Below are 22,871 nucleotides of genomic sequence, written 5' to 3'. Positions count from 1 at the left end.
CAATAAAATCTTATTCGACTTAGGCACAGTGAATTCAATGGTTTTTCCGTGAAAGTGTTCTTGGAATTTCATCGACTTAGGCGAGTATTCGACTTAAAAAATTCGACTTGTGAGTGAATTAATACACGTAAGTCAATGGGGAAAAATCGGGACTTTTTAAAATCTTCGACTTGCGCGATTATTCGACATATGCGACGTCGACTTAGGCGAGTTTAACTGTATACTGGTTTTGACATGGTGTTTGATATTTTGCCGGCTGTTTGGTTTGGGACCAGAAATTTTCCTAGTTATATCCACACAATTTTTCTCTGTTTTTCTTTGTTTTCAGGGCCCTGAAATTTATCTCACAATACAGAAAGTTTGAAATCCCACAGGTTAACAGCTAAAGTTTACTTGGGACCCAACGGTTTCTGTTGTATCCGACCCACTATAAGGGGACTCCCCAAGTAAGCACACCTGGTAATCAACAATGTTCACACTCACAAGCCTTATACACTAATCATAATCTAGATTCACAAACAAACTTATGAAGAAGAAACCATGAACAAAAGTGTTATTACAGTGTGTATATGAAATTGGTGACTTCTGTAGGTGAATATCAGCTGGTGATCTAAATCATATGCAATGTTCTAATAGGATTGGGCGTAACACCACAAGAAAGCATAAAACAAAATGAAAACTGCACGAGTATGACAGAGCTACACATCACTTGTCATCAGTCATACCACTAGCCATGACTGGCTCAAATTTGATTCAATGACCTTGTCTAGTTTGTTCAATACTTTGGCATCTCATATAACAGATGTATTGGCAAGCGTCAGTAGTAAAACAGCATTTGATGGCTATTTGTGACATGTTCTGTGAAAATAGTCCAAAGTCGCAAAAAAAAAAAAATAAATATGAGTTACATTTAGAAGTGTACTTTTAAATGACTATAAGCTTCAAAATGTTGAAGTGTATGATCAAATTACATGTCCTATACGTCAAAAATGAGTTTCAATAATGCAAATTATGCCACACACTTTTAAATGGGAAGAAAATCTCTCTCAAAGTTAAAGCTCTGTTAAAGATCACAACTGGTTTAATTTACCCACTTAAAATAGTGTAGGGCTCCTTCTTAGCAATGGATATTGCTGTTGTACTGCATGCAACTTAATTGTGACATTGTCCATTCAAATAGATGATCTACAATGAATGTTTCTTACAAATAAAACAGCAGGAAAATGTAAACAATGTATATTATTGTGTTCATGCATTGCACTAGATGGCCCATTGTGTTAAATGTCAAGCTCTTTTTTGCAAATTGTCGAATCTAGTTTCATACCGGTTCTATAAGACCCCGTTTACAGTTCGAGCGCGGCCGAGTCCAGCCCCGCTTCAGTATAAACGCGCAAAAGGCCACATGCGAGGCCAAAATTGGCCTCACATTTGGCCTCGCTCTGGAGGTGGTCTCGGCCGCGGCTTGGCCACGGCCGAGCCCGGCCTCTTCTTGGTGTAAACATTTTAGTCTGGCTTCCAGACCCTCTGCCCGTACTATTTTGTTATTCACGATATTAACCCCCTCAACGTGGAAAACTAATATAGTTTAAGGTGGTTTTGTCCTGCAAAGGATTTTTCCTTCGGCAAAGGCCTTTGCCCGAACGGCGAATTCGTCGCCACGGAATCCAGTTGGCAAAGGGTCTGAAAACCAGGCTATACCAAATTGCATTTGTTTACAAGCAGAGCGCCACTATGACAAAATATTGAAAGGTTTGAATTAAAAGCGCGGCCGAGCCCAGCAGTGTAAATGGACAAAATTGCGAGGCTCAGCCGCGCAATTGAGGTCGGGCTCGGCCGCGGCTCGGCCACAGCCGAGCCCGGCCCGCACTGTAAACGGGGTCCTACAGTGATTCAAATGGTACAGGTTGACTGTGAATAAAAAAATACATACAATCACAAAGAAACCAGGGGTATTAGTTGCAGATAAGTAATATCAGAAACAAGCCCTTTCTGTCTCTACAGAAGGCAGCATTCTCTTTTCTCTGTCAGAAATAATTAATACATTGGACAGCACATTCTTTCACAGTAGTTCAGAGTTCACAGTAGCAATCATTTACCATGATCTAATGCATTAGCCCCCTCCTTTTGTAAGTATTGATGAAAAAACTCATTCAGTCAGTTCCCTAAATTTGTATATAGCCTGAAAAAGTTGTGAATGACGCAATTGCTGTATGGCATCATGCTTCTTCTAAACAAACCAATCCAAATCTCCCTTCCCCCTTTGATGAAGCACTCTTCCCTGAAGATAAACATTAAGAATTACTTCTTCTTTTTTTCAACACATCTACACTAGTGCTAACAAATTATTGTCAAATTTTATAGAATATAGTAACATGGCATGTCCTAAATATATACATATATTTTTCTTCTTCTTCTTCTTCTTCTTCTTCTTCTTCTTCCTCTTCTTCTTCTTCTTCTTCTTCTTTTTGAGCGGGTCTCAAGACAATCATTTTATTATGACTATATGAATACATTTCAGTGCTATCAATCTTGCCTTTTTCTACCCAGTTACATCACATTAAAATCTTCAGAAATTTTACCCATTAATTAGTGTAAAACACTATTTTACCATTATAAGTAACCTACACAAAGATAGAAGGGTTTTTGAAAAATCAGGAACCTATTTCGATACAGAACAAAACATTCTCGTCCGTACTGCTTCACTGAGCATAGTATCAGTATTGTAGTCATACATGCACATTGGTTTCTATCATTCCTTGCTAGAGTGGACTTATTTTCCCCTTTGAGAGGTTGCCATTTAGAAAGTTGTATAGTGTTTAGTTGTTACAGGGTATGAACAGCCTTGTCTGGACTATTTCATTAAAAATATACCTCTCCTACAGATATTGTAGTACTGCAAAGCATCCAACACAAATTCTCAGCAGACTTGGCCTCTTTACAATCAGCTACACTTGTATATGGGACCTGGATCTATCACAATAATTGATCACAATAGCTTAATCATTCTCTCTAATACTTACTGCTTTTAAATTCAGTTTGCATGAGGTAAACCTGCTGCAAACAGGACAGTAAATGTCACACCCAAGTATATTTGAATGATTTTTTAATGCACATATATATATATATATATATATATATATATACATATTGTCACGAAAATGTTTAATCAGCATCATCACCATTTTCCATTTCTCTTTATCCAGTCCCTACCCAACTCTTGCCCTGCAAGTCAAAAGTCAAAGGCTTTAGCTGGAAAATGTGTCCATCATCATCAAGTTGATTAATTATTACTGCGGCAAAGTTCAACATTTAGCAGTGACCTGGTGGCCTGAGGCCACCAGAAATAGATGTTGGGCCACCATTATTCAAGAAATGATAAGTTATGGTGTGTACGGTGTTTTTATGTGTTTTTCTCACCCAGAAAAGGGAAGAATAACTTGATAACTGCAACCATTTCAGCTGTAAACTGCAGCGGCCAAGGTTACCTGATTATCATTAGTCTTCACGGCTAACTTAGTCTATTTTACAGCCTAATTCAGCCACACCTTTTTTTCTAACAGTCAAATATAAAGGCCAAATCTTATCTACAGGTATCTAAAAACAGATGTATGTAAACTCCTATATCAAATGTAATTTCATGAGTATATGATGTCATGGAAAAATCATGTTTATGCCTCAATACAATAATATGTTAGACTTAGTGAACTTTGTCACAACACATGGTAATTGAAGCACTTTATCATACCTGCCAAATTTCAAATAATTATCACAGTTCATTCATTTTAACATTTATAAAATCATTTCATTTTATATGTTCTTCTTTACTTTTTCTGGATACAAGACTTCATTGTCGGGCCACCAAAAAATGCAAGTTGATCATTTCGTAGGCCTAAATGGGCCACAAAAACAAACATAAGAAAAAAAAAAGTAATCTGGTGCCTTGACTACAATGTTGAATCTATTCACATGTAGTTATCAAGCTATTTAGTTTTAGCTCATCAGAATTACCCATTGTTGAAGCGTGATGCCATGTGTGTCAATCTTTTATTGTCCCAGATTAGTAGGATAGGGTCACATGTTGCTGCTCAATATCATAAACCTTTGCAACAGGGGCAGAGTCTCAAGCTGGTAACAACAGGTGCAAAGCAAGATGCTATGACTGAAGTTGGAAAAACTCTTAACAAAACAAAACACAAAAACTTCTGGACAATCATGTCATATGTGGAAACTCCCTGAATGAGTTATGACATGTTTCTGATGGAGCAGTACACACTTGAGTTCATGTATCAAAACAGAAAAGAGTACAATGGCACGAACAAACAAACAGGGAAGTGATAAGCAGTATGCAGTATCCCAATTCCTCTGCAGTGTGCAGTATCCCGATTCCTCTGCAGCATAATTTCACACTCAAATCCTAACATTTCAATACACAAAGAAAAGTATAAACCATGTTTCTTTAAGTTACTGTAATTACAGAAAAGAGTGTTGATCACCTTTACTTATGTTATTATGGAAGCTGCTTGACTATACCTCATAATCCTTGAACTGCAAGACCCAACACCACAGACTCAGAGTTTAGATAAGTTCTTAACAAGACTGTGGAATACCAAAAGCAAAATGTACTTTCACCAAACAGCCCCCCCCCCCCCCCCGAAAAAAAACAAAAAACAACAAAATATGGAAATCCATTATAGAGCATTAAATGTTTGAAGCTTGAAGAAGTTACAAAAAAAACAACAGATAAAAAGACATGAATTGCATGACTTCAATGCATCTGAAACAGGGCTGGACTGGAAGCATTTACATATTGGTAGTATCCAAGATTGCCTTGTGCAATGGCTATGGACCAGGTAAAATTTGAGTTGATTTTATTTTGTATATAAACAAATATGGACTGCTTTTATTTCAGGCAATGTTAACATCATTGCTCTTTGGATTTCAACTACATGCTTTCACTTTCAGAGCAAGATCCTCAGGTAAGAGCATGAAGTTCATATCCCTCTGGACAATAATACAAACAATATAACAAAATAATGACTGTGTATATAAAAATAGAAGTAATATATTTTTTGGCATCAAAGCATAGTTTTCAAAATATAGATGGATAGAGAATAAAGTATGAAAAAGGGATATGAGAGCAAGAGCCAAAGTGCAATAGTGGTTGTATTGAAGAAACAAGAAACACCCAGCCACAGCAGCATTGAAAAGAAAAAAAAAATAAATAAATGAATAAATGATTCCATAATTGATTGACTACATACTTTTCTCACAGAGTAATGACAGACAAAGAAATATATAAAATACACAAGCATGTAAGGAGAGGCTTCATATGAATGCAGACAGAAATTGAAATAATACTGCAAAACAAAGTAAACTTACATCCATATCAACAGCTGTATGGCCATACACATGAAATGCATCGTCACACTGATACAACAGAATGGGAATGTTCATGGGAAAAAAAAAAAGTTATGCTTGGTTAAAAATCATGTTTAGCAGATTACATCCAGTAACCCTTGATTTTAAGATTTATTTTCTCACACAGCAAAGATTGCAACTGCAGTGCAAACACGTGAAAACAAAAGAGCTAAAGTCCACAGTAATTCATACTTTAACAGTACAAAAGAAAAAGCAGAAGTAGTCGTAGAAGGATAGGTACTGGAATAGCAGAACACAAAAGCAGTCATAGCAGAAGTAGGTAGTAATAATAGAAGTAGGAAAAGAAGTCATTCTTGTAGAGTAGTAGTGGCAGCAGTAGAACAGCAAGGTATCAGGAAATGACATGCAACATACAACTGGCATCAGAAATATGTGAAACATATTCTCTATCAAATGACAAAATTGTTCACAATGAAACATGCATAACATTTGAAATTCAATGAGAACCATTTGCTTTGGCTTTGTCATGCAGTGACATAATTGAACAAATTTTGCATAAAGAGTGCACAGCATTTTTTTTTTTTTTTTTTTTTTTTGTCAATGTAGTCATTCATTTCAATTTAAAAAAAAAGTAAAGATATCCGAGCAGGCAAAGTTTGCAATTGTGCCATGAGTAAACAAACATCACAAAGAAATACTTGTCCCAAACCCTCTCAGCACGATACAATGAATATGAGATTTCAAAGAAAAAGAATGGCTTGTAAAATGTAAATACCATGGTATCAAGTACAATTTCAGACAGCAAGACTTTATTCAATATTATTTTTGAAAGGAAATTAGTAAATCTTCAAATGCCACCATACAGAATTGTTTTATCATTCTTGTTTCAGATTTTAATTAGTGACAGAAGTAATTAATGTAACACAGTTTTACACGCCATTCACATAATTAGATTGATTTACTATGTTCAAGAATTGAGGACAATGGTTCCTCACAAGGTAAAATAGTTCAGATATCAACAAAACCTTACTTCTACCTTCAAAGTAAGCCACATGATATTCTTCTCTTAAATAGTTTAGCATTAAGACTTATGAGGGATTTATGATGAATTCTGCTTCAAAAAACATGTTTGTATTTATTTGTGCCTTTTCCCTTTTGGTGTGTGTGATAGTTTGTCTGTAAAGTGCCGTTATTCAATATAAATTCAGGATAATTTCTATCATTTGCCATATTTAATTTCCTTCTTATATGTAATTTTTCACTTAGCAGCAAACCTCTAGCCTATCCAATAAATAATGAAAGAAAGAAGCATGCTACAGTTATCACTTTCATCCTTCCACATACCTCATTGGCACCAGCAATCTTGAGTTGCAGCAAACCCTTCTTCTCATTGTCTGTACTGAGAGACTGTACTGACTGGACTTGCTCAAAGTCTGCCATTTTTGTGGGCTATATGAACAGACAACATAATACAGAAGACATATCAAAACAGTGTTTACAAACAAAATACCCTATTTATCTACACCTGATGAGATGCTATCAGTGAAACCGGTCATCCAAACTCTGAGCAGTTCATAGAGTCTAGTACAAATCAAATCAGGATCTAAATGATAAAAAGAATATGCATTCACATGTTTGCAGACTGTCTACAGTCCATTCTATGTTCCCAGGTATATACATGCACCAGGTATTCATCAGTAAATAACATCCTAGGCATCTCATCATACCAGTGATTACATTGTCTATGCCCCCCCCCCAAAAAAAAAAATAAATAAATAAAAAAATTCAGGTACAGAAATCACATTATGTAAAAGTTGAATTATCAACATTACAGTTTCGACTGATGAACTGGTACAAAGTAGATGACACTTGGATATTTCATAGAAATGTATTTACCATTTCTCTTTCCTATAACCACAGCCACTATTTAGTTAGCAACCAAGTCACTCAAAGAGATGCCCACTTGATTCAACCCATCAAAATAGATATTACACATCCAAGAGCATGACAGAGGGTCAATCTCTCAATGGTCTCTAATCTATTGGACTTGGAGTATTTTATGACATCTGTGTCAACTCCCCCATCTCCTCTCCCCCTTCCACATCCTTCCCCCCCCCCCAAAAAAAAAAGAATATATATATATATATATATATATATATATATATATATATATATATATATAAATTTTAGAAACAAATTACATGAAACAATAATGCTCCTCCCAGACATATGCTGGTTTCCAACCATGGCTTTCTTGATTTCCATTCTCTCCACATTTTTCTTTTTACAAATCTATATTTTTTTAATGTAAAAATCACAAAACAGACGTGCAGCAAAAACAAAAAAACAAAAACAAAAACAAATAAAAAAGACAAAAAAGGAAGAAATAATGCACTACATTTGATGCATGTACATGACTGTTCTGGAGGAATGAATTGAACAAAATGCACTTGACTGTTTCATGGGATGAACCTGGTTCTCAAATTTTCCCTTATCTTACTGTGGAGGCTTTGTCTGTGAGACAGGATATGCCGTCTTCTGGACCAATGACCAGCTCTACCGAGATGCTCCACCCTGTCTGCAAAGATAAAGAAACAAGACACACACCAGCTTCATGTACAAGGTATCAAGACTTGGCACCACTAGGCCTTCTTAGGCTATCTTATCATTGACAATAAGTCTGCAAAATAGAAATAATGTAAAGAATAAAGGTCAGTCAATAATTACCATCCTTATACAATGTATTTTATCTACGATAGGATCTATAAGTAGGATCAGAACTATACTTATCACACATGTAGGTCTGTGAAATAAAAACAAACCAGAACACCTGAAACATTATTTGTAATTGAACGTTTCACACACATTTCACAATTTCTAAACCTGAAACCAATATTTCAACACTTTATCAGAGCCCGCGAAGAATGCAAAAATGTTTGATCACAGTCTTCAGTTCAATTGGATTGAAGATTGCTAAATCTCTTCAAGCGTTGCTGGCAGGTGCAAGAAAATGAAGTGAAATAAAAACAGAGTCTGGTTCAGCAGGTGGTCATTTACTTAGCAGTCATATTCTTTGAGTGCTGACCAGCAATACATATCAAACCAAAGTCATTTGTTTTACCAACGAGAGCTTTGTATTTCGGTGCTCAAAAACAGTTCTCTCAGTTTAAAAAAAAAAAAAAAAAATTAACCCTCAAAATGCATTGAGGATTTAGAGAGTTGTAGCAATACAGTATGTCCCAAAAAAAATTACAATCAGATTTTTGCATTGATAACATCCAATATGATTAAACTGTCCAAATGCTTCTTCAGGGTCTTAAAATATATCATCTTAGCTCTATTTTGCAGAAAACCCCATTCAATTTGGTTGAGCAGTCACAGAGAAATGTGGATTGTTGTACAGCATTTCATGACTCTGATTCTTCCAAGTTTTGCACTTGAATGCTCTTAGAACTGCACATTAATGTGTAAACACCATAGACAGAATGTGGAGGGAAGAGATTCCTGACATCCTCTACAAAATTCCTCATTTCTCTTTGACCACTGAAGCAAATTGAATGGGGTTTTCTGTAAGATGTGGGCAATGAGTAGTAGTTTCATACCCTGAAATTGCATTTGGATTGATTTGCTATAATTCTTAAAGTTATCATTGCGGAGGGTCCCACTATAATTTTTTTTTTTTTTTTTTTTTTTTGGGGGGGGGGACATACGGTACAGTTCATCCCTTGTGCTGGTTTCATTGTGAAATACAGACAAGTACCATGCAATGATCAGCATGGTAATTTTTTCACTGTAGCATCTGGCAAATAAAGAAGAGGAAAACTAAGAAAGCTATGGGCCTACATGTAGTGACATCAGTTCAGTATCAAAGGCTTACAAAAACTATTTGATGACACCAAATGTACATGTACATCAGTAAGGCTTTCTTTCATATGCAATCTAACATGAGCTTTGCAGGTACCTGGTATACTACAGAAGTATTCAGTCATCGTTTCCATTTTCTATTTAGCATGCAATGTTTGCTCTATACAGTGTAAAACAGAGTTGTTAATTAGATAATATTTCTACAAATTTATATTCTGAATGACAAAACTCATAGGCTGATTAGTTTGCTTTAATAGGAGCCCAGACTGCCAACTGCAGACAATAGTACACTTACTCCAAGCGCACACTTGAACTTCTCATGATCAAAGCGATGTACTGATGACAGGACTTCAAAGAATTTGAACACACACTGCTCTTCATTTAAGTTGGCAAACTGCCTGAAGTACTGTAAAATGAGTTTGCGTAGATTCTTGGGCTATAAAACAACAGAAATAGGAAGGACAATTACAATCAAGGTTTCAGGCCATGACACTACAGTAAATACAACTGGCATACGATGACAATTATAACCTCAATGATACATTCATATGCAACAGATTTGAGCAGCAGTAGAGCAAAGTGAAAGGAAATATAAATATTTTCACTCCTATGAGATGGTCTCAAGCAAGACGTATTTTCACAAATTGTGGAGTATGACAACCATATAGTGATAATCACTCATGAAGGGCATTTGTAATAATGCCATTACAAGACATTTACACCACGTGTGAATGTCTATGAACCAGTAATAGGCAGGAGGGAAGGATTAGTATGGGACAGATATAGGTTCATTGTGGCTTTAACATATAGTGAATGTGGTTGAAAGTTCACAAATTAATTCTTCTAAGCACTGTTTTTTCATGAATCTGAAGTTCTGCAGTTAAGCAGTTGCATACAAAAGATTATCAATAATATCAATAAATATCTGAAAGGTACCAGTATGTTCATTTCTCGAATGGTAGGCATTTGGTAAAATTTGAGCTGCAATTTGAAACATGGCTACATACAGATTGATATCAAATGCCATCAATGAGGAAAGAGCTTCAATATATACAAATTTAAGACTTTAACACAATACAACCACAAATTGTAAATTTATAAACAAAAGTTCTAAAAGAGGAAAGCTGAGATTATATTTCATGTGAACATTCATGTCAACTTGTATAGCCTGTACAGTCTACCCATATATATTGCATGTTTTAAAAAAAAATACAATAATCAGACTTTCTGCATAGATAATCTTAAAAGTAGTTAATCAATCAAAATGCAATTTTAAGGTATGAAACTATAACTCATTACCTATATCCCACAGAAAACCCCCATTTGATTTGCTTCAGTGGTCAGAGAGAAATTGGGAATCTTTTTAAAACATGTCAGAAGTCCCTTCCCTCCAAGTTATTGTGTTGTCCATTGTGTTCATGCCTTACAAATACCAAGTTCACACATTCTCTCACAAAGATATTTTTTTGAAAAAGTAATTGTTTCTTTTCATTTTCAACTAAACAAATGGAAAATGAAAGACATCAAAAAAGATGCAGATTTTGAGTTTTGCAAACATTATAATAGTAAGGTGTGAAAATGAAAGATAAAGATAAAGACCAGAAATTATTAACTCATTGAAGACTGGATTGAGGTCTTCCTTTTTGGCTTCTGTTTTCTGTTTTCTTTTTCCTTTTTTTTTTCATGAAGATGATCATGATAGCAATATTTACAAATTTGTATACCCACAAATTGATGTAATGTTATGCATAAAATTTGAATTTTATTTGTTGGTAGCCCTGTCAGTTGTGAGCAAAATATTTTCATTCATATGGATGCCCAGAGCATCCAAGGGCCAAACTTGTAAGAAATGGACACATGACATACATTACAAAGATCCACATTTCTCCATGACCACTGAACCAAGTTGACTAAGGTTTTTTCTGCAAAATGTAGGTGACAAGTTATAGTTCCATACCCTGAAATAGCATTTAGATTGTTCAATTATTTTGAAAGTTATAAATGTGAAATGTCCAACTGTATCGACATTAAAATTTAAAAAGATTTTGCAGAACATGCTAGCAAAGTTCTCTAATGTGCCAGAGAAGAATAGTGCCACACACACCTTGGTATTATCAATGACATTCTTTGGTATGAATCTCTTCAGGCCAATGTCCTTCCTGTAAGACAAATATATAAGCAGAGTGAAACAAAAAAAAATCACAAAGAAGATATTCCATTGTGAGTGAAAAGAGGGATTCATCAATGGGAAGAGAGCAAAATATTACTAGAAATATCCCAATGGCGACTGGTATACCTCTGCGCCCCCCTCTGGATCCGCCAATGGAATCCTTATAGTGTAATACATACATGATATATTAAGTTTCAAGAAAAATCCTGCAGGCATTACACAAATATGAGGAAAATAGTGAAATTTGGGGGTTGACCTTGACCTTTGACCCCCTGACCGTTGAACCATGACCCCTAAATTCCCTTGATAATCCCTGCCAGTCAGTACATGCATACAGTGTATGTACTAAGTATCCATGAAGGTACCTTGAACCAAAAATGCAAAAAAGCAAAAAAAAATGAATTTTAACATTTTTACTTGACCTTTGACCTCATGACCTAAAACTTTCTCTGGAGAATCTTTAGTTGGTATTACATGTATACACTAAGTTTCAAGAAAATACCTTCAGGCATTGCATAGATATGGGCGAAGTAGTGAAATTTTGATCATCTGACCTTGACCTTTTGACCTTTGACCTTGAGCATGGGCACCCTAAAGTTGATAGGCACAACTTCGTCAACTCATACATATACATGCCAAGTTTGATTAGGATAACTTAAACGGTTTTTTAGTTTATATACTATACCCTGTCCACAAAATTGATTACGGAAAGAAGGACGGACGGAAGGACGGATCGACAGATGGACAGACAACCTGAAAACGTAATGCCTCCGGCGACACTTCAAGGTGGAGGCATAAAAAAAATATACCTGTATGATGAGCAAACGCAAACAGAAGACCAGAGGAGAAAGGGGGTATGAGGACCTCCAAAACATGATATTCAAATTCTGAAATGATTCAGGTTTTTTGGTTTTTCATCTTCTCTATTTGTTATCATCATCAAATTTGGTCTAACATCCTTATCCATTCTTCATGTTTCACAACTACAGAGCATTTGGGACTCACAGTTCAACAAGAGTAATGTAGGTCTCATCATACTTCTCTAATATATATACAACCTTGACCATGACTTTTTACATTTACCAATTACCATCTTATACAAACATCACATTTATAAATACATTTTGTTTGTTTGAAATTGACAAAGTATGATAATTTGTGCCATGAGAATATGAAAATAATGTGAATTAAAAACTTAATTAAACTAAGATGAAAATGACCTTGTACAACACATACATTGACATATACATGACTATAAATATTTACACAAGACTAAAACTTTCTGAACATACTAATAGTGAGCTATTTGGTCACATCAAAGCAAAAATCTCTCACAACATACTATATCAGGTATAAGTATATCCATGTGGTTGAAGCAGTATTGATGGTATGTGGTCCTCTAATTTTAGTGGCTTTTGTTTGTTTGTTCACTCAGAGACACTATGGTCTTAATTCAAGAAGGTGGTTTAAACCTGGTTTAAAACCCCTAGATCTATTACGAACAACCTTGAAAGTGAACTCACTAATGAATTTACTTCCAGCTTTAAACTTTGAACCAGCTTTAAACAATATACATTACCATTTTATTTTTAAATAGGGGGCTCTGAGGTCCTTGTATGAAGTACATAATTTGTCACATTTGGAATAAAGCAATGGGCATAACGACAAATTTGAGCATTGTTTTCAAGAAGAAGAAGAAAAAGTGTTGGTCCTTCCCGTCCATCCTTGGATCTGCTATGAACAAAGTACAAACTACAGTCAAAGATTTACTTACACTCAGCACTGACTGATCCTAGATAGAAGATTCATTCAGATTTCTTAAATTTGGGGGTGCCTTCCTACCCCCAGCACACCCTCAGGACATTGTGCCCCTTGGAGCCCCCAGGTGGGGTATGGTGCCCATTTGCACAGATACATATTCTTTCACCCTGGAGATAAGCCCTGCCAAATTTGGTAAAAATCTGACCATGTGTTTTTAAGTAGTAGAAGTGGTGTAGAAGTGGTCCCACTTTGGTCTCCCTCCAACAATCCCCCCCCCCCCCACCCATAACACCTGCCACATTTGGTAAAAAATTTGACCATGCATTCTTAAGCTGACAATGAAAATGTACAATTTAGTCCCCAATTTGGACCCCCTCTCCCCCCCCCCCTGTATCCACACTATAAACAAACTTGAAACTACAGTCAACAATGTACTTATTAATAGTATTAACTTAGCTCTATTACTTCTGATTTTTAAAAGGAAGATATAAAAGATTCCTTAATTTTGTATGGTGCCCATAAAATTTAGGCCTGTTGTATAAAATGATGGTAACTTTACAATTAATGGTAACTTTGTAATCGATGGTAACCATCAGTGATTTCTTGGCTTTGATTGCCTTGGAAATAGTGTGTTGCTATGGTAGTTATAAATGTACCATTGACTGCAGAGTTACCATTAATTGCAGAGTTTCCATAAATTGTAAAGTTACTGTGGTTTTATGGAGCAGCCCCATGGTCTACACATATCCTTCAAGTCCACACACATTAAGCATTTGGTACTATCATTACAAGGGAGATAATGAAGATTTATAATTTCTATGAGATTTGATAATGCTTTGCCTCCTGTTACATCACATGTTTTCACACAGCCTCCATCTTTCAAGTCAATCATAACTGAAGTGGTATAATTTTTGTTTGAAAGCAAAAGGAGGGGATAAGTTGATTCCAAAGACTGCTTTGGTTGTTGAGTTTGAACTCACTCCAGGTAGTCAAAGTTGGCCTTCTTGTCCAGGGCAATCTGAGGCATGTCCTTGAAGAAACGCCTCATCTCCAGACAGCCAAGCTGGAGGGAAATGTCCTGTTCTACCAGTTCTGCTACATCATTCATGTAGTCACTTCGCACCTGCACAACAGCCAACAAAATTACATGTTGTTAGCACATTTCATACTGGATTGACAGTTATATTATGTCTTAGCACAATTATCTTTACACTGCATCAGGCTATAATAACACAACAAATCTGATAAACAACCACTATGGAGCCAATATATCATTTCAGAATTGTATATTTCCCGACCTTGAATACAATGGTCCCATGACAAGAACCCGAGTGTTGTCTGGTCACATGACGAGTGACATTTTAAATTTTGACTAGGAATATAATATCCTGACTTGCACCAAATGTTGTGCATACTTGAATGAGTGACTTGCTCCAGGAGATAGTAGATTGAATTTATTGGAAAGGTTTAACAAAACAGTATACAAATAAACTTTGCCTTGGGAATTCCTGGTTAAAACTATGGGCAGAGATAACTCCAATATGTACTATTCACTGATGGATGAGGGGTGCATCCTCAAAGTGAATAGTACTTTGAGAGGCACAGTGACCCACAGCTTTAACCAGAAACTTGAAATTAGGCAGAGTATATTTGTTTTATATTTTGGATCAAAAAAATTAAATAGGAAAAGAGGAAAATAGGCAAGAAGTCATGTGGTGGATGCTATGTTGTGGAGGGATCCTGCACTGACTGTACAAAGCAAGGCACAATGTCGTAATTGCTGTATGACATTTCACACAGTGACCGTACAAAGCAGAGCGTGATGTCGGAATTTATTTGTGTCACAAATAGTGGACTACAGTGGTCATCATATAATCAGGAGGGGTTGGGAGTGGCTGGTATTGGCCCGTGCAAACCACACAACATGAAGCCCAGTATGTGGGCAATACACTAAACCATGCAATTATTAAACCCACTGATAACCACAGCAACACATATACACGCGGTAGACACGCAGACACAAAACGGCGATAAAACAAGACACAGCAGTTTCATAATTTTGGCAAATGCATCATCGGAGCAAACTTTCATTCTTTTAGATTCACAAATAACTCTTTTAGAGTTCACAGTACATATCAAGTCACTATGCATATAATATTCCCGAGTCTCACTGAGCAATGCTGTGTGTAAGCAATCTGTTCCCTCTAGTAAGAGGCAAAAACACTCTGTGCCTCAGACAGGACATTAAAGGCATAATTTACCATTTGCAGATGAAAAAAAAAAAAAACCCAGCATTAGTGCTTTAAAATAGCTTTAAAATGTGAGTTAGGGATAGAAACAACCACTGTAAAAATTTGAATTGGTAAAATCAATGTAAAGTATTGATAAATATACAAAATATGAAACAATAGTTATTAACAAAAATGTTTCGAGACTAAACCGTCTACAGTTACAGTTTATTGAGAAAAATACAGATATCTCCTCATATCTTAGGCCTTATTGCGAAAATTTTATGTGATAGGATATTTTGTGGTACAACAGACCTACACACATGTATTAAATGTCATATCTTGGAAATTTTTTCAATCACTGTTCCCAAACGTAAACAGGACATTTAAATGGAGGTCCCGTGTACAAGATACCCATGACTCACGCACATAAAAGATCCCACTTCATTCATTCATTGCAAAGAGCATGGTGCCAATCCGATGAAATGGTCCCCCTACCTGGGAGGTGAGACGAAAATGTTCATATCACCTCCCTGCCCCTACCGTACCATCTACACAAGAAAATGGGCGAATGATGCTGACCCTCAAGGTTCGCCCTAGGTGACTAGCAATAGTCAGCAAACGGTATCAACCAGGTACATTGTGCCACACGCTAGAAGAAGACTACATTGTATGCCCATGAACCTATCAAAGCAGAAAAAGAGGCAGCACTACTAACCTTATCATTCTAACAACATGCACATTACAACAACACTGACTGCGACTAACACATTTTTCAGAGCTGCCAACTTTTGTAAAAGCCTTTCAGTACTTTGATGACTGAAAATCAGTAATTTGCACCTTTTTTGAGTGAAAATCTGTAATCCTTAACAGTGTATTTAAATAGAATATATCACAGACAATGATTTCTAAAATCAGTAATTTGCTTTGCAACCTTCAGTATTCTTCTCCAATTTCAGTAGAAATTACTGAAAATCAGAAGTAGTTGGCAGCTCTGATTGTTCTCATATCCATGCCTTCTTCTTCCACTGTCTGCCACACACACAAAAAAAAACAACAACCACATACTACATGCATACTATGCACAAACAGAGAGAGAATGGGCCATAAGTGGGGAAGGTGACTCTCCAAATAGCACTGAAGGGCTGGAAGCTGGCGGCACTAGATAAGGACTGCCTGCACTACGTCCTACTGTGTAGTGGCAAATGTAATAGACTGTGCATTTGGCATAATCTATCTGGAAGTGGTTAGAAAATAACCCTTCTGGGAAGGAAATGAAATCCCGGCAATTATTTCATGGGATTTACTTATCATTCTTAGACATTAATGACAGACAGAGGAATTGTTTCAGCCAGAATTTGTCCCGATGAATTGAACCTGGGTTTGATAAAATGTTATGTATATGTGTCTGTCTGTCTGTCTGTCTGTATACATGTGTGTAGTACCTTTTGAGTTTGACTGCTTCACAATTATAGAAGTAGTTCACTCTACAAGATTTGAAGAAAGTACATGTATGCAGTTACCACTGCAACACATCAGGTACAAACACAAAAAGTGTCTTTCATATTACACCTACAGTGTATAGATCATTATAGACCCTACATACTGAAAACACTGCAGTAGTAGTTCGCTCCACAAGGTTTTGGAGAAATTGTGGTTACCATGGCAATGCTTTCTCTGACAAGCATAAAACAAAACATGTCATACACATTTACACCTCAATGTCATTATGTACATCAAATTTGAATTCAATTGTTTCAAAATTGTAGAAGTAATTCACTCTAAAAGATTTTCAAGAAAATATGCCATTACCATGGCAGCGCCTTGTCGGGTAAAAACACAAAAGTGACTCTTGCATTTACACCTATAGGACATTATACATACCAAATTTGAAATAAACTGCTCAAATACTGTGGTAGTTCCCTCCACAAGGTTTTGAGAAAATTGAAGTTACAATGGCAATGCTTCCTCCAACAAACACATAAAAAAACATGTCTTGTACATCTACACCTCAATGTCATCAAGTAACACAAGTTTCATCAAAATTGCTTCAAAACTGTAGGAGTTCGCGATGCAAGATTTGCAATGGACCGCCTGACCGACTGCCCGACCACCCGACCAACCACACGCTGATTCCTATATATCCCTTATATACATCATGTATGCAAGGTTATAAACATGTCAACATTCTAGAACAGTTGATAAACTATCACTCAATGTGATTAATACCCCCACCTAACAACGAGCGAGTTAGTTCAACCAGCAATAACTTTGTATGCTTTTTATTTTTTTTTTTTTAAAAAACATGACAATGTATTGTTCAACATTGAACAAATGTATATTTTGCTCACTGATAGTCACATGTGCCATACTCAAGTCAAGTGCTCAAAACCTGACGGAGTAAGATAAGTAGATTGGCAATTTCTATGATTTTCATAAACCCGTTGAGGACGAGTCCCGAGTATACTCGGGCAGGTGTCTATGGGAAATGCATGTTGTAGCAAAATCAAACCGTCCTCAACGGGTTAAAAAAAAAGTCGTTACCATGGCAACACAATGTTTGACATAACAAAAAATGAAGTTTGTTCAACTACATATCACAGCTGTCACATGTGCCAAATTTCAAGTCAAAAGCTGAGGGAGTTAGCTGAATTCATATCATTGCATAATTTTCATTCAAAATATGCAGTTACCATGGCAACACATTTTCAACAACGAAAGATAAATTTTGCACATCTAGGTTATACTGTGATCACATGTGCCAAATTTGAAGCCAAATGCTCAAAAACTGAAAGTTTGCTGAACCACAATTTTTGTATGATTTTCATTCAAAATATACTGTTACCATGGCAACACACTGTTCAACAATGACGAAAGATGAAGTTCGCACATGCTCCTACTATAACGGTCACATGTGCCAAATTTCAAGCCAAGTGCTCAAAGACTGACAGAGTTAACTGAATCCATAGCATTTTTGTATGATTTTCATTCAAAATAATTATACTGTTACCATGGTAACACATTGTTCAACAATGATGAAAGATGAAGTTTGTACATCTTCGTGCTTTAACGGTCATACGTGCCAACTTTCAAGCAAAGTGCTCAAAGACTGACGGAGTTAACTGAATCCATAGTATTTTTGTATAATTTTCAATCAAAATATGCTGTTACCATGGCAACATTGTTCAACAATGACGAAAGATTACGTTTCCACATCTACGTACCACAGCCGTTACATGTGCCAAATTTCAAGCAATATGCTCAAGGAATGAGGGAGTTAACTGTATCCAAAATATTTTTGTATTCTTGTTAGTGAAAAAAATGCTGTTACTATGGCAACACATTGTTCAACAATGATGAAAGGTGAAGTTTGCACATCTATGTACTATAGTGGTCACATGTACCAAATTTCAAGCCAAGTGCTCAAAGAGCAACATTTTGTAAGATTTCTTTAAAATTTGCAGTTGCCATGGCAACGCACTATGCAATACTAACAAAAAAGGTATCATCTTTATTTGATAGTGGTCCCACATGCCAAATTTGGGGTCAATTATTCAAAAAATGAGAGAGAAGTTCGATCCACAACACTTTGCAAGATTTAAAAAAAAAATTGCTGTTGCCATGACAACGCATTATGCAATATTAACCAAAAAAAAATTGGGGGTTAATTGCAAAAAAAATGAGAGAGGAGTTTGATCCACAAGATTTTGCAACGGACCGACCGACCGACCGCCCGACCGGCCGCCCGACCGGCCACCCGACCTCAGAGTGATTCCTATATACCCCCCCTACACACTATGTGTGGGTGGGGGTATAATTAATCACATGAGGCTATCTTAACCAATCAATTGAGGATAACTTTTGGATCCAAAATATTATAGCAAACATTTCTTTAATTACTAAATTAAATGAAACATGGACATCTGGGTGCTCATCCTTAACCTCTGGCCATGAAATTCAATGCAGTTCACCCTAACTGATGTTGGTAAATTGCAATGCCATACTAGAACCATGGGCCCTGTCTAATGAAACAAGTATATATTCTTACATTTTGAACTAAAATGACAATTTATGATTTGAGCTTGATGTACAGCACCCTGAAAATATACATTTCGAAGAAACAAGGCAAGTGCCATAATGTGTTTCACCCATTCGCGTACAAGAAATTGTACGCAAATGGATATAACAGATTTTTGAAAAAAGAGATATAACAGATAAAAAGAGATATAAAAGGGTAAAAATTTGTGGCAAAAAAGAAACGTGCCATAAAAACTTAACATTGGGCCCTTAAAGTTCGTAGACCCCTACCTGTGACCTTTGACCTTGTGGTGACCATCCACTCCCCAAGGGACATTTACCATCCAAGTTTGGTCACAAACGGACCTATGGATCAAAAGTTCTGACCCATAATAGAAACGCGCCATAAAAACTTAACATTGGGCTCTATAAGTTCGTTGACCCATGCTTGTGACCATTGACCTTGTGGTGACCATCCACTCCCCAAGGGACATCTTCCATCCAAGTTTAGTCACAAATGGAGTTATGGATCAAAAGTTATGACCCATAATAGAAACGCGCCATAAAAACTTAACATTGGGGCTCTAAAAGTTCATTGACCCCTGCTTGTGACCATTGACCTTGTGGTGACCATCCACTCCCCAAGGGACATCTACCATCCAAGTTTGGTCACAAATGGAATTATGGATCAAAAGTTATGACCCATAATAGAAACGCACCATAAAAACTTAAAGGTAGGGAATCCCATTTGCATGCCTTAAATGAAGAGTTGTATAAATACAGTGGTATGTTGAAGAGAGTATCATTTTAGAAACTCCCATAAAGTATTGAAAGTGGAAGGTAACATTTAGTACATTTTTATTGACCGTTAGATTTTGAATTTAATTTTTTTCGGGGCTCACCGTAAATTCCACTATATTACTAGGCTACCTTTTCAGACCCATGCACTGCATGTGTGTCCATCATGTATATTTTGTGAAGAAAGTTCATCAAAACTTACAAACATTTCTATATACATTCTTGCCACACACTCTATATGTTATTACATCAGCTCTTATACTTTAGATTTGTGTTTATAGATTAAAAAAAAAATACAGAAGACTGCAACAAAAAGGCTTAAGTGTGGCTGACACACAGAACTACTGAGTAGTTGAGTTTTGTGCATTATTCAAATTGTAGATAACTGTTGACTTCCAAATTTCTCAGCAGTGGCCTAAACAAGTCCCCTGAGGTTCATATTTGATGTTTCGCTGCATTTTGGGAGGTCTGTAAAAGGTATCCCCTACCTTTAACATTGGGCCCTAAAGTTCATTGACCCCTGCCTGTGAGCTTTGACCTTGAGGTGACCTTCATATATGGTAAAATGTGAAGCTTTGTATGACCCCTCTTCCCTCGAAGGTTGATTGCAATTGAAGCCCAGAGTAAAGAGTTATTGAAGTTTTTGTAGCGTTACGGACAGGCAACAGATGGACGACAGACGGACGGACAACGGATGGACAGACACCGCAGGCAATCCCTTAGGCTATGGTCACAACCCCCAAAATCAGCCTGCTCGGCAACCGGTCGGCGAGTTTTTAGCTAAAACCGGTCGGAGAACGACCGGTGACCAACCAGTGACTGACCAGCGCCGCTGATTTTTAGGGCATCGGTCGGTCGCCGCTGAAGTTTTAACGCGGAGTTAAAATTTCAGCGGCGACCGACCAGTTTTCACTCGCTGCTCAAAATACGCTCGGTGTCCGAGCAGGAACCGCCCAGGTACTGACCTAATCGAGCGGTCGCTGCCGAGCGATTAAGGGAATAAAAATAATAGAGACAAAAATGACAACAGCACAGAAGAAAACCAAGAGAATAGATCGAGCAGTTGCCGTCGAGCGATTTGGGGACTGTTACGACCAAAATCACTCTGAGAATGATCGCACAAAAGAAACAATCAACTGATGTTCAGGCGGATTATTAACAGTGATATTGTGGGTACAGACTCGTAATCGGTTTTCACATCAGTACAATAATGATCAATAGAAACAATTATAAATCGGTAGTGGAATCACTTACACGTAGTACGGCCAAATTTGAAAGCAAGTAATCCTTTGACAGTGTCCAAATACGATGTTCGATGCACAAATGAATGATCCGCGATGCACCGATGAATGATACCTCAGACGTAAATCCAGAGGCGCAGGTTGTGATAATCCTCGGTATTAATCCGGGGTAAAAATCCAGGATATACGTCCACAGCGAAACGTGCAGAATCCACAGGAAACGGGCAGAATCCAAATGTTATGACGACCACGTCCAGTTGATGCGTTGAATGATGATTCACTTTATAATGTCCAGCAAGGAATCCAGCCCGTCACAGCTTTGCCGTAATAATGTCCGTTGACACTAAAATATGGAGTCTCTCTCCAATGTAGGCAAATTAATTCTCTGCAGGCAAAATGTCTCCCAGGCCTTATCTCCACAAACACAGTTTGTATAGCAGGTCAGCAGGTAACACAGGACTGACTATAACAAGTCGCTTCAGAGCCAGAAGTGACGTAACTCTCAGAGCAGAGGTGTTGGGTACTCTGCCTACCTCAGAATTTCTCCGGCTTATATACTATCCATTCACCCCTTTCTAGTACATTCTGTAATTTTCTCCAACCTGGGGCCACATACCTGAACATACTAGCAAGTCCAAATTCCAGGAATCCTGGATGACTCACTGCCTAACTATGTGCATAACATCATTGCCAAAATTAACTACCAATCACATTGGGCTACAAGGGCAGTGCCTCACTCAGCCAGCACTTCCTAGAATTTTCTGGAATGGGTTAAATCATTCTAGATTGAGTGAGCTATAATGTATTTCCTGTCACATGCATGTACTGTAGCTACATTGTATACCATGTAGAAAATTCTTCACTGATCTGGTCAGCCTGTATGTACTATATCTGTATCATATAGAATGTTCTCCATTAATCTGGTTCACCTGTGTACATACACATTAAACAACCATGCATACCGCCTTGATACATGTACATAACTACTTGTGTGTACATTTGTGACAGGACTAAAAATGTTAAGATAGAAATGACAGAGGCACTGAAGGAAATCAGGGCCTAGATATGGAGAAGATAATCTAGCGCAATGTGGAAGAAGCAGGGGGAGGGATAAAGAGGCAAGGAAGCCCCACCAACATATCAGCATCTCAACATCTCGACAATCAACATGAGGGACATGGAAGTCAGAGGCAACCACTTTGGGGCAAAAGTTAGTGTCGATATGTTGACATAGTAAAATATGGTTTGGTTACCTTATCATTCATTAAATGCCTATTGATCGAAGAAGAAATGAATAACAAGAGATGGGGGAAATTAAAATATGAAATCAAATAGGAATAGAAAATACTGTAAAATATAGAAGCAAAAAAAGATATTTTGGAAAATTCAAATCTATTCTAATCTTTGCTCCAT

The 22,871-nt window shown here is 36.9% G+C and overlaps 1 protein-coding gene across 4 annotated transcripts in view; it reads right to left on the bottom strand.

Annotated features, from left to right (window-relative positions):
• LOC140234291 (focal adhesion kinase 1-like) overlaps positions 1–22,871 on the bottom strand; it is a 189,279-nt gene that overhangs the window by 120,839 nt on the left and 45,569 nt on the right. For 2 of the 4 annotated variants that reach the window (XM_072314350.1, XM_072314352.1), the window contains exons 5-10: positions 14,155–14,297; positions 11,348–11,402; positions 9,539–9,679; positions 7,880–7,957; positions 6,724–6,828; positions 5,380–5,427 (exon numbers count right to left, since the gene is read on the bottom strand). In XM_072314350.1, the coding sequence (XP_072170451.1) occupies positions 5,380–5,427; positions 6,724–6,828; positions 7,880–7,957; positions 9,539–9,679; positions 11,348–11,402; positions 14,155–14,297 (570 nt within the window). The remainder of the gene's footprint in view (positions 1–5,379; positions 5,428–6,723; positions 6,829–7,879; positions 7,958–9,538; positions 9,680–11,347; positions 11,403–14,154; positions 14,298–22,871) is intronic. The other 2 variants (XM_072314351.1, XM_072314353.1) reach the window with 1 other exon arrangement.

The sequence above is a fragment of the Diadema setosum genome, chromosome 10, assembly GCF_964275005.1.
Source record: "Diadema setosum chromosome 10, eeDiaSeto1, whole genome shotgun sequence".
Taxonomy (NCBI): domain Eukaryota; kingdom Metazoa; phylum Echinodermata; class Echinoidea; order Diadematoida; family Diadematidae; genus Diadema; species Diadema setosum.
Note: the sequence above shows the minus strand (reverse complement) of the source record. Positions and strands in the feature narration are given on the sequence as shown.